General features: G+C 38.8%; 4 protein-coding genes across 9 annotated transcripts in view; 2 read left to right on the top strand and 2 right to left on the bottom strand.

Annotated features, from left to right (window-relative positions):
- Hecw (Hecw ubiquitin protein ligase) overlaps positions 1 to 5,049 on the top strand; it is an 85,089-nt gene extending 80,040 nt beyond the window's left edge. For all 6 annotated transcript variants that reach the window (XM_053770072.1, XM_053770073.2, XM_053770070.2 and 3 more), the window contains 3 exons: positions 550 to 762; positions 2,211 to 2,377; positions 3,297 to 5,049. In XM_053770072.1, coding sequence (XP_053626047.1) covers positions 550 to 762; positions 2,211 to 2,377; positions 3,297 to 3,555 — 639 coding nt within the window. In that variant the 3' untranslated portion in view covers positions 3,556 to 5,049. The remainder of the gene's footprint in view (positions 1 to 549; positions 763 to 2,210; positions 2,378 to 3,296) is intronic.
- Positions 5,050 to 5,264: 215 nt separating this feature from the next.
- LOC128683955 (SERPINE1 mRNA-binding protein 1-like) lies at positions 5,265 to 7,190 on the bottom strand. Its single transcript, XM_053770077.1, has one exon. It carries the CDS (start codon positions 7,016 to 7,018, stop codon positions 5,852 to 5,854), a length of 1,167 nt encoding a protein of 388 aa, XP_053626052.1. The 5' UTR covers positions 7,019 to 7,190; the 3' UTR covers positions 5,265 to 5,851.
- Positions 7,191 to 7,942: 752 nt separating this feature from the next.
- LOC128683794 (glutamine synthetase 1, mitochondrial-like) lies at positions 7,943 to 9,362 on the bottom strand. Its single transcript, XM_053769751.1, has one exon. The coding sequence runs from the start codon at positions 9,259 to 9,261 to the stop codon at positions 8,053 to 8,055; it is 1,209 nt and encodes a 402-aa protein (XP_053625726.1). The 5' UTR covers positions 9,262 to 9,362; the 3' UTR covers positions 7,943 to 8,052.
- Positions 9,363 to 9,829: 467 nt separating this feature from the next.
- On the top strand, positions 9,830 to 12,037 carry LOC128683603 (DNA-directed RNA polymerase III subunit RPC9-like). Its single transcript, XM_053769391.2, has 4 exons — positions 9,830 to 10,031; positions 10,175 to 10,295; positions 10,958 to 11,110; positions 11,618 to 12,037. The coding sequence occupies exons 1-4, from the start codon at positions 10,024 to 10,026 to the stop codon at positions 11,708 to 11,710; spliced, it is 375 nt and encodes a 124-aa protein (XP_053625366.1). The 5' UTR covers positions 9,830 to 10,023; the 3' UTR covers positions 11,711 to 12,037.
- Positions 12,038 to 12,130: the final 93 nt, after the last annotated feature.

Below are 12,130 nucleotides of genomic sequence, written 5' to 3'. Positions count from 1 at the left end.
GAGAGGTCCCGGGTTCGATCCCCGGTCGGGTCATGATGGAAAATGATCTTTTTCTGATTGGCCCGGGTCTTGGATGTTTATCTATATATGTATTTGTTATAAAATATAGTATCGTTGAGTTAGTATCCCGTAACACAAGTCTCGAACTTACTTTGGGGCTAGCTCAATCGGTGTGATTTGTCCTAATAGATTTAGTATTGTGACGTCACAGATTTAGGAGTTTCTAAATATATTTTTAACCGAGACCGAAAAAATAGTAAACCTCGTAATTAATAAAACTGAAATAATGACATTTAATGATTGTGTTTGGTTATTCAAATAATTGTAATTATTGAAGTGAAAACTTCTTTAGCGGCGTTGTGCACTTTTTGTGATGGGCTCGCGTCAGAACACGTGGCCCTGATCGAAAATTCTTAAGACGTCACAAATGCACAACGTTAATATTCAAGTTTTCACTTATGCCGGCACTGCCGGAATGCTATCCGTTCTTTTTTAATGCCTAGTCAAGTAGGCGATCGACGTATGCGTGTAACTTGCACTGGGTTGCAGAGTTCTCGCTGCGTGTCGTCGCTGGAGCTGACGTTCGCGGTGTCGGAGCGGCTGGCGGACGGACGCGTGCTGGAGCGGGAGCTGAAGCCGGGCGGGCGCGCGCTGGCGGTGACGGGCCGCAACAAGAAGGAGTACCTCGAGCGCGTCGTGCGCTGGCGCGTCGAGCGCGGCGTCGCCGACCAGACCGAGTGGCTCGTGCGCGGCTTCCACGAGGTCACTATCACACTCACACTCACACACACACATATACACACTGACCAACTATTTTACGTGCTAATGTTCTAAACTTAGATATATGTGTACCGATAAGTGTGGTGGTAACATGAACATCAGCGTCAGCAATCCAGATATTTTCTACAATTGTGTCCGCATGCAAAATTCGTAGGAAGACATTGAGAAAAATTGTCTTTGGTAGGTTAGGTTCGCTGACATTTGACAGGTTAGGTTTGTTGACACATAGTCTAGTCTAGAATCTTATGAAACGATTTCTGAAGCCCATGGATGCTGGAACACATGGGGTGACACACGCGAGTTAACAAAAATATATAACTAAACCTTAGGGAGTACTGTGGTTATATGAAATATATTAAAATAAATCATCCACGTATCGTCAAAAACAAGATACAAAACATAATTTAATTAATAGAACAACCAAAAATATGTATAATAGGCGGCTAGCAATCTTACATACGAAATAGGTAAAAACTTATGATTCTCAAAATAATCCTTCTAATATTAATGTGAGTGAGTAATAAAATTTTTACTTAATTACACAAATTTTACTGGACGAATTTCAGTGACATTTGGTGAACAAGTAGAATATTATTTGGAATAGCTCATAGGAGTTTTATCCCGAAAATGTAAAAATATTCGATTTTTACCTGGTTTCATTATTTTCTTATATACCATCATCCTTTTAAAAGGAGGACAGAACGAGCATAGTTAGAGCAACGAGTTACTTCCTAAAATAAAACATTAGTTCACGGAACCACCGTCAAAGGCGCCACTGTCCTCAAAACACCAAAATAATGCCGCCATATTTTTAAGGACGCAGATGTTGTGACAGCCAAAACTCAGTACGCGAGTGGGCGATAGTCTCCCATGCAATGTGAGTCATTATCTATGTGTTTATCATTGTTCAAACCCACAGATAATGGTTAACCACGTGCTTTTTGCACGCCATTTTCATGTTGCGCACGCCGAATGTTAGGTTAAAATACAGGGTTTACTTTGCGTGTCAAATTCTTTATGTACATATTTTCACATTTTTAAATAGTGTCCCTATAGTAATTTATTTATCTTTATAGTTAAAATGATGATTTTTGGAATCTTTCTACTTTATTTAGTTATTAATGTTTAGACTAAAAATAGCATACATATGACCTACTTTTTGTTATAGATATTTTTAGAGATAAACACGTTGCATCGAAACTATATAATGTATTGCGAAAGTACATAATAAAATACAAGTATTCATAATAATCTTTATTATAAAGCAGAAAGCTGTAATGTTTCTATCTAACATTGTTAATATAATCGACTATACACAAATTTAAATATAGATTAAGTTTCCGTATTGAGATTTTTGAAAGAAGGAAGGCATAAAATGATTGCACACAACGTTTGCAACAAGCAAACATCATAGATATTGGCGGCGGCAGGTGGTGGACCCGCGGCTGGTGGCGGCGTTCGACGCGCGTGAGCTGGAGCTGGTGATCGCGGGCGCGCCGGAGCTGGACGTGCGCGACTGGCGCGCGCACACGGAGTATCGCGGCGGATACCACGACCTGCATCCCGTCATCCTGTGGTTCTGGCAGGCCATCGACAGGTCCGTTTGAAAATTATTGAAATCTTTACATACAGTGATAATACACGCGTGTTATACCTATTAAGAAAATAATTTGGCACGGTTCAGTATATCGTTGAAATTACTGACGATGCACGATTGTTTACATAACTGAACTATCAAATAGGAGCTAATAAATAAATACACACAGCAACACCGTTTTATTTCGATTTGTTCGCTCATTGTCTTTTATATTATGTTTATGGGGTGCCATACTTTCTTTTATTATTGTCGCAATTTTCTTTCGTGCCAGTTATTGTTTTTAATTTCTTACACTATATTCCTTTGATGTATGTTTTATTATTTTTTGTAGGTTAATTAACTTTTAAAAATGTAATGTATTAAAAATTTTACTCAACACTGCGACTTGGAGAGCGCTCTCTGCTCACTAGCGCCATCGTCAATTTTTATCAATTAGACATAATAAAACTTAATAAAAAACGAACTGTACGTTTCTCATAAGAAGCTGAACATTACTAAAACTTCATAGACTAGCTGGTTAACTGCGTCTTTCATAATATCAACGGAAATACGAATGTCTAACTTGATATGTTTCCGGTAATTAGCATCATAAATTAGCAAACAGACGCGTGATTAATAGTTTACAAGCTAATTCACACTTTTATAGTAAATTCAGCTTGAAAACAATGTAATAGAGTAGTAGTAGTATATTGCAATTTATTTATACTATTATAAATTGCATTACTTTGTACAAGGAAATCGACACTGAGCAAAACAAATATTCTTAGTTAACTCATGCTGTATAGTTTGTGTACAGTCGAACACATGTCAAGTTACCTTTGTTACATTTTTATACCTCGAATTTACTTAATTTGATCTGATGTCGACAGCACATATTGAAGTAGAACTATTGGGAAGTGACGTCACAATGTGTTTGCAGGTTCACGAACGAGCAGCGGCTGCGGCTGGTGCAGTTCGTGACGGGCACGTCCTCGATCCCGTACGAGGGCTTCGCGGCGCTGCGCGGCTCCACCGGCCCGCGCCGCTTCTGCATCGAGCGCTGGGGCCGCGTGGAGTCGCTGCCGCGCGCGCACACCTGCTTCAACCGCCTCGACCTGCCTCCCTACCCCACGCCGCAGCTCCTCCACGAGAAACTCCTACTCGCCGTCGAGGAGACCAACACGTTCGGCATCGAGTGAATCGACCAATCAAATCTTATAGGTTATGTCGATTTGATAATTTTGTTCGCGATGAGAATCAATTCGTTTGTTTTGTACGGTTACCGGACGAAAGTTGATGAATTCGTTTTTAAGTGAGCGATGTTGCAATACTGATTTGTATCTGCTTTTATCGTAGTCGAAGGATAGACCGCTTCGCTGGCCGATAAAGAGGTCGCTGACAGCTATTTATTTTATTATTTCGAGTCCACACGCGCAGGGTCGCATAATGGCGCATTGTTCTAACATTAGAACGAGTATTTGCCACAGCAAGAGCGGACAAAATAGTATTAAAACATTTAGAAAACCCGCCTTATAGTGGATAGCTTGCGGCTGGGCGTCTAGTATTGTTTAACCGTGAAAGTTCCAATTCCGATAACAATTATCTTTAAGGTCATTGTTCTATTAATGCGTATTTGAAATGCATTGGCCAATGTAAATAATCGTGATTAATTCTGTTGTCAATGTAAATAATAGTCAATTGAATTGATAGTGTAGGCGGGAAACAAACAAAGATAACTGTAGTTCTATAGTTAGGAAAACCAAGTCTAAGTGTATGTAGATGTGCCTCGTTAATCTATAAACATTTACCATATACTTTATTAGCCACTTCCTATGTATGAGGTTTGTACTTTTTAACGCTTTTATTGTAATGAAGTATATCGTGGCTGTGAAAGGGATTCGAATCCCAAGTTTATTAGATAGTATGCTTTATGTCACTTATTTACGTAATTTAACCTTTTGACAACTCTAGATAAGGTATATATATATAATCTCGCTGTTAGAACCCATGATTAAAAAATAACTAAAAGTTAATGAAATAAAGACTTGGATGTTTATTTATTTAATCAAAAACGATATGAAAATATTTCCAATTAAAAACAGTATTATTGGCTACTCGTTATTGCTGGAAATGCTAAACAATCTTTCAACAATATAGCAAAGTTTAACGCTCACCTGCTACCAAGCTGCTATCTCTAATTTATTCTATAATTGCGACCAGTATATCTGGAACATGATTCTGGTTTAGTTACCACCAGTATTATCTTCCATATGTTATTCTAAGTACTAGAAAAGAACCTCTTACACAGTTCTATCACTAACTTATTGTGATTCTAATTTTACATTCACAGTTTACGAGTCTGTAAATAGATATCACACCACACTAAGTTGTCTGGGGTGCTTTGTCCATTATTAACTGTAATCGATGTTATGTAATCAATAAACAATTTAATAACTTACTCGAAAGTTATACCTTACTCATATGCTGATGCACTTGCAGATGGAATATTTAATTTTCAAAATGTAAATACATTATTTATTGCTACTCATAACTCATGTGTTACATAAGTTACTTTATTTTTTTGTAATTAATATAGTTCTATTATGTTGAATATTTAATAACCTTATTATTGTGTAAATTTTTGTTTTGTGCGAGTGATAAAATGTGTCAATATACATTATTACTTACAAATACATACTTGTTTTATTTAAATAGCTGGTTTTTCGAGACAAAATCAATCACATGTGCCCCCCATGTTCACTCAACCTTGACCAAACTTCCTTATCAACATTTATTGCATTCAGTCCAGCCAAATAAGTTACAGCGCTATTAGGGGGAGGAATCACCCATGAAATTTTAGGAAGTTCTAATTAGGATATGAATTGTTTAGAAAATAATGACGAGTAAATCACACATACAAAATGTTTATTTTTCAGAAGTTTGTGTAACAACAAAAATCAACCTTGTTAAGACCTTATCTTTTAAACATATATAACTATTTACAGTTTCCAAAGTTTGTATTTGTCAACACAAACTCATGATATAAAATGCAACAAGTGTTATCTTTCACAATGTTCTACACTAAGTTGTGACGGAGTTAGTTCATTAAAGTTTGTCACAGTCTGTAAGTTTAAAACCTTACTAGAGTTAATCATAAGCTGATGTGATTACAATACCATAATAGCTACTGTCAATTTGTATGCATTATCGTAGCTGTATATCAGAATAAAAACTTAAAAATATATCCTCCCCCTCAGGCAAAATCCTACATGACATAAGGACAGCAAACCCCATATCACAAGAATAACTGAAAGCAAACCGAATGTTGATTTGCTAATGATGATACCAACATTAAAACTGACAAAAATCAATGTAATATAATACACACTTGTGTAAATATTTTGTATATTTACTTCAAAAATAACGGTACATACAATATTTAATTTGTATTTCTATCATACTTTCGAAAGGGAGATGAGCAATCGCTCACTGAGTTTATCCAAGAGAGGGGAAATCCTTGTTGTCATCCACCTTAGGAGGTGCGACCTGCTGACGGGGAAGTGGGCGCTCCTCGACAGGCAACTCCTCGCGCGGTGGGCCCGCTCTGCCGCCTCTGCCTCCGCGCCCGCGACCGCGACCACGCGTACCTGTGCCTCCACGGCGGGCTGTATCATTGAACGTGAACTCGATCCCGAGCACACGCTTCTGACGTCCAACACGCTGAGGGAAGTCGGCAATGTCATACTCCTCATCGGAGTCGTCATCATCACCACCCTCTTTCTTTTTTTCGAGCATTACCAAATTCTTCCACTGACTGAGGTCCTCACCTTCCCCAGCCTTGCGCAGGTTGTACTGAGGAGCAGTGCGCTGAGCGTTTCGCAGCGCCTTGTACTCGTCCAGCGTAAGCTCCCGCGGTTCCTCCTCAGCTGGGACGGCGCGTTCGGCCTCCGGCTGTTGCTGACCGTCTCCAGCGCCGGCCGCGTCACCAACCTTCTCCTCGACCACCTCCCCCTCAGAGCCAGTTTTGTTCAACTCGTCGATGTCATCTTTCAGTGTTCCCCAGTTGTGAGAGCCGCCACCGTCGCGCTTGTCCACCGGTTTCACACCAGTCTTATCGGAGCCAGACCTCCTGTCGAACTCGCGTTTCCCTCGATTGTCGTATCCCGGACGCGGCCCGCGCTGTCCGTCCCGAGGTTCACGAGGCGGTCGAGGTCCTCGCCGTTCAGCTCCATCAGGATTATCACTGAAGTTGCGCCGCTCATAATTAGGCCTGCGGTCGCTGAACTCACGCCTTGGAGGTCTCGGCGCGCCTTCCTTGTTCTCGACGGCTCCGTTTTGCGGCCGGTCCTCACGACGGCGCGGAGGTGGTCGCTCTGCGTTTCGCTCGTTAGTGCGAACAGGACCCTTGCCCTTTTGTTGTTCGCCGCTCTTATTTTCCTGTGATTTCACATTCTGAGTTTCTTTGATTCCTTTCCTGGCAGTGGTTACGCCAGCCTTGGGCTTTACTTCAGGCTTGCCTTTGTTCTCCTTTTCGGCATCTTTGGTCTTCTTTTTAAGCTCTTTCGCCTGCTCTCGCGCTTTTAACGCATCAAGAGGATCGGACTCATCGTCCAAAAAAAGAGCGTATCTGTTATCAACCCCCACACCGTAGGAATTCTCCATTGTGATCCTCTTGATGATTTAATCACACAGAAACTGGATGTTAGTGGATTTTTTCACACACTTTAGTAAGGCGACATTTTGTCTTGTTTTATTGATTTCATTTAATATGGCCGACGAACGCGAATCTCACTGCACGCCATATGACGAAAGGAATAGAGAAAAGAATAAAAATGGCGCAAGCTCGATGAAGCTTTTTTTATGCTCTATGGTTTATATTTTTCACCGCTCTAGAGCCAAGGTATTTAAGTAAAATTAAATCGATCGATTATGCTGATATATAATAAAATCAATAATAAATTCTAATTTTAACTGGGTGACGAAAAATTGGTCGCGTTGGGTTTAAACAAAAATAAAATATAACGTAATCATGGATTTAGTAAGTACCTGTTGGCTTTGTAGATCTGAATCATTGAATCATTCAGATCTACAAAGCCAATAGTACCCATGAACGTAACAACGAAAAGCTTGGACGTAGAAATGGGGTCATGAACATTAAAAGTTTTTGCGCTTCGCGGAATGCCGCAGACACTGGTGGGAGTGCCATCCATCTATATATATATATATATATATATATATATATATATATATATTTGTAATTTTCATCCGACAGCCCCCGGACTTAGTAGAATAGCCTGCTATGGTGATCATGGCTCTGCCTAGCCCCTTCTGCGTTCAGTTACCGACTTTTTTTCCTTTGTTACCGAACCCAAATTCTAATGAGGAATCCAAATCCGGAAATCTGATTGCTCTTCTTTCATACAAAATGTTCACACCGCCGCACATATTCCTTTCTTTTCCGGACGGAAAAGCCTAATGTCAGGCTTGGGAAGTTTGTTAAGACAAATGTGATGGCGGCCCTAGCGTGCGGGATAGCAGAGCTTATAAGGTCGAATACGAAACAGACTCATTCAAGAAAAATAAAACTCAATTACACATGGTAATTTAATAAGAAAAAATGTGTACATAAAATATGGTTATTAAAACAAACCAAAATAAACAAACTCAACTTAAAACAAACTACTGGCATCCATAGATTACTTTTTACAAGGGTTCCCTTTTCCGCCACCGCCACTTGGTCCAGAGCCAAGGCAAGTTTCCATCAAAAGTCCACATACTAAATATGGATCACAATCACCAGCAGGCCGCCTGTCTTCAAAGAATCCTTTACCCTTCTGTTTTACACTTCTTTGTACTCTGACTGAAGCCGCCCTACTGGCTACTCCCCATGAAAACTTTTCAAATGGAGCAGTCTCAAACCTTCCAGATAGTCTCATTCGATTAGTTGCCTCATCGTTACCGTAAACTTTCATATGTTTCATATGATTTTGTTCCAATTTTTTAATGCATTCTTCAATGAATTGATAACCTCCATCCGAACGCATTCGTTTTGTACTGAAATTATGATGCATGCCTACACCAGGGTGCAAAGCTCCCATCGGTTTTGGATGATAGGTAATGTCAACACCATATTCTTCAGCTACTCGACTCATAATGAATCGTGACGCCCATAAATCGTCTGGAGCTTTAATGCCTACGGTAGTTCCAATTTGCCACTCCCAGCAAGCATACATCACTTCCGCATTTGTGCCTTCAAAATCAAGGCCGGCGTACAAACAAGCCCGTGCATGGGCTTCAGACACTTCTCGCCCTGCTATGTACTTAGCTCCAACTCCACAGTAAGAATATTGATACTTGACTGCAGGAAAACCCCCGCCTTTGGGCCACCCAAGGCCCCAACCATCCACGTCTAACATAGTATACTCTTGTTCGAGTCCAAACCAAGGTTCTTCTTCTGCCCACGCTTCACACAAGTCGTAACATTTTTTTCGGTGATTAGTAGGTGCCGGGGTATCGCCATCTCCTAAGTAAACCTCAGCCAAAACTATTACGTGGGGCTCCATTCGAAAAGGGTCCCTATAAACAGCAGCTGCTTGTAATCTGGTGTCTGACTTATCAGTAGTTGCTTGGCCAGTTGAACTACCATCAAAAGCCCATCCTGGAGCTACTTCTGCAGAATAAGGTACACAATTCAGGATCCTGTCTTTACATCTCATATTGATCCCGGATCCATCGATCCAAAAATATGTAGCTAAAACTTTATTGCATGGCCATGGAAGTCTTAAATACCTATCGATGATTTTCTTACTTATAATATGATTGATGTTGTGTTTCATTAACGATCTTGATTGTATTATCTTACATGATGGGGTATAACTGGTGAGAAGTTTAACTACTTTAAACATTTTGATATATTTTTTTAAATTATGCCAAAAAATAATACAATACTAGAATTTTAACGCATTTTTTGATATTTTCCTTGTCAATCTAGAAAAATCATTTATTCATTTATTCATTTTGACGTATATATGAATTGAATATGCCAGTATTTTTCATTACACGACTCGAAGTGTTAGTGACTCATAGTTAGTTGTAAGTTTTTTTCTAATATTAGTCTTTCTTTCAAGTGACCTTCAATATTGGATTTTTTTTGCTCAACGATTCGTGCATACGCGCACGTATCTAGTCAAGCATACTGAATGCTTAATTACCAGAATTCCTAACCAGGAATCAGTATGTATGCGCCCGGCTTTACGAAACAGATTGTGGGAGTTCTAACTTCTTAGAAGTTTCATGGTGGTCATCTAGTAGGTGGAATAGCGCCCTAACGCCTTAAGTAGAAAAATGTTATCTATGGTAGAGTACAATAATTTTCAATGTCAGTCAGTTGTCATTGTCAGTAGAATAAACAATACAATCCGACCAAGTTGCAATGTTTGCAATACCTAGGTAGGTACTTGCAATTTGGTTTCATTGCATTGCTTGCAGATTGCAGTTGTAATAGGGTGCAATCAAATCAAGTATTATCCCCAAGATATAACCTATGTATATGTATTTTTTTGTTTTTTTAGTATTCCAGGGTGTATTGTATGTACCATTTAATAATTCAATATATGGTAGGCCAACCAAGGTTGAATTTATTGTAAAGAAAAATAATCACATTTTAAATGGAGACGTAAGTATAGTTTTTACGCTAGTTTTTCGATGATTTTGCCTTTGTAAATAAAACCCTAACATTTGTGAAAATACTTTTGTCTCAATAAATTAGTAATTTTGGTTACTGTAGTCATTACTGTATATTTTGTAATTCTCTCTCAGGATAAAAATAAATGCAGCTTTTCTGTGCAACTATGAAGTGATGCAAATATTGCAACAGTTGAAAGACACAACCCAAAAAAAGCATAAGAGAGAAGGCTCCTTAGCTACTGTTACATATGAAGTGAGTATTCTATAATAATTTTAACATAATATAAAAATTTAAAGGTGTTCAGTTCTATACAGGTAACCAATTTCTCTTAGGTCAGGTTGTTCTCTAGAGAGAGAATGCATGTGAACATGTTCCTGATTACTCTTGGCACATATTTATTATTCTTAGAAAGAAACATCAATCATCATCATCAATTAGATTTTTTGGACAATACAGTTTTAAAATTATGCATATACAATACAATACATCTTAAAAACAACAACAGTACAAAAAAATACAGCTATGTATGTATACATATGGCTGGCTTCTCTCCAGTCAACCTTTGGGTAATGAGAGTGTAGCGGGAGCTAGGTGATTATGCTCGACCGCCACAAAGGGAAGATCTTCCCGCCAGGCTAGGTGTTGCGCCTGGGGAACCGCACGGCTCCGACGGTGTCATGTCGGAGGTTGTATATATGTTTCCAATCGAAAATGCACTGTCTGCATGGTCTAGGCTGGTTAGCTGTCTATAGTGAGTCAACCGTCGTGCCATCTGTCCGTAGTGTCCTGGATCACTTGTGTGGCTTGTTATTTGTTGCATTTGGTCGGCTTTTTACATCTGCGCCGTTGTGCATGTGGCGTGGTAGATGTCGCCATAAGAGCATGAGTAATTTATTTTAATATATATTTTGTAGACTGTTCATTATCTACAAGACACAGAATGTAAATATCAAAGTGCACAAGCCATACAGAAGTTCCTCGAGGCTATGAAGAAGTTTAAACTCACGAAAACTGAGAAGCTGATGATGGTGAATACTCCGCCAAGAACTGAATTGGAAATACAACTGGTAAACATTATTCCTATACTCAAAATTGCTTGTTACAGTAAAAGTTTCTTCCAATGAAATGGAAGCTTCCTCGGTGATGTCCCTTGGGCAGTCTGGAAGTCCCTAAGTAGACTCCAGAACCAAGCTATGTGTTACAGACAACACTATTTAAGAAATTTTTTGACTGGTAAATATAGGTCACATGTCAATATCAAAAACAACTTAAATACCAAAAATATTATTTTATAAACCTATACAAATCCTACTAATATTATAAATGCGAAAATTTGTGAGGATGTACACACATCCTCACAAATTTTCGCATTTATAGTAGATTCTGTGTGAAAGAGTAACAAACATACACATGTTTGTTACTCTTTCACACAGAATCTACTAGACCGATTGTTATGAATACATGGGGTACGTTTTGTCCCGAAATTCCCACGAGAGCGAAGCCCCGGGGCAGCTATACATGATGGCCAGAATTGGGACAAAACAGATTAAAAAAAAATATTGATGTACTTTCAGATTGTCCAAGAGAGTGAGGAACGACTAACTGAGGAAGAAGTGCAAGAGATAATAAGAATAGTAAACGAAAACCTCCCTGCGAGTGACTCATGACACAGAGCAGAGTGCCAGAGCCCTCCCTCCACCGGACTGGGATCAGAGTAAAACATTATTGATTTGTTTATTGAGCAAAGTTGTAGATCAGCTGTAGTGTCGAAGCGCAGGGTCCGCTTTCATGTTCCTCATTTTAGATCAGCTGGTTCCTATTTATTCTATTTGTATTTCTACTAATAAATAAACATTCAATGAGCCAATTTAAACAGCTCAGTAATGTTATATTGAAATATTGTATAATTATATAAGTAAAATATATAATGTATGAATAATATATATACTTATATGAATTTGTATTCAATCACTATGATATTGATAGTTAAGACTCATTTTATTGATAGTTAGTATTATGTATGTAGAGAATTACAACATAATTTTGTTACAATAAATTTCCATAATTTCTAAACACATGGTACGTAT

Source organism: Plodia interpunctella, chromosome 3, assembly GCF_027563975.2.
Source record: "Plodia interpunctella isolate USDA-ARS_2022_Savannah chromosome 3, ilPloInte3.2, whole genome shotgun sequence".
NCBI lineage: Eukaryota > Metazoa > Arthropoda > Insecta > Lepidoptera > Pyralidae > Plodia > Plodia interpunctella.
This window is presented reverse-complemented; position numbering and strand designations above follow the sequence as displayed.

Excerpts from the sequence above, each read along its gene's own strand:
- LOC128683955 (XM_053770077.1), bottom strand. The coding sequence starts at position 7,018 with ATGGAGAATTCCTACGGTGTGGGGGTTGATAACAGATACGCTCTTTTT.
- LOC128683794 (XM_053769751.1), bottom strand. The coding sequence starts at position 9,261 with ATGTTTAAAGTAGTTAAACTTCTCACCAGTTATACCCCATCATGTAAG.
- LOC128683603 (XM_053769391.2), top strand. Across the intron at positions 10,296-10,957 it reads TAGCTACTGTTACATATGAA|ACTGTTCATTATCTACAAGA; the intron begins GTGAGTATTCTA and ends TATATTTTGTAG. Across the intron at positions 11,111-11,617 it reads CTGAATTGGAAATACAACTG|ATTGTCCAAGAGAGTGAGGA; the intron begins GTAAACATTATT and ends ATGTACTTTCAG.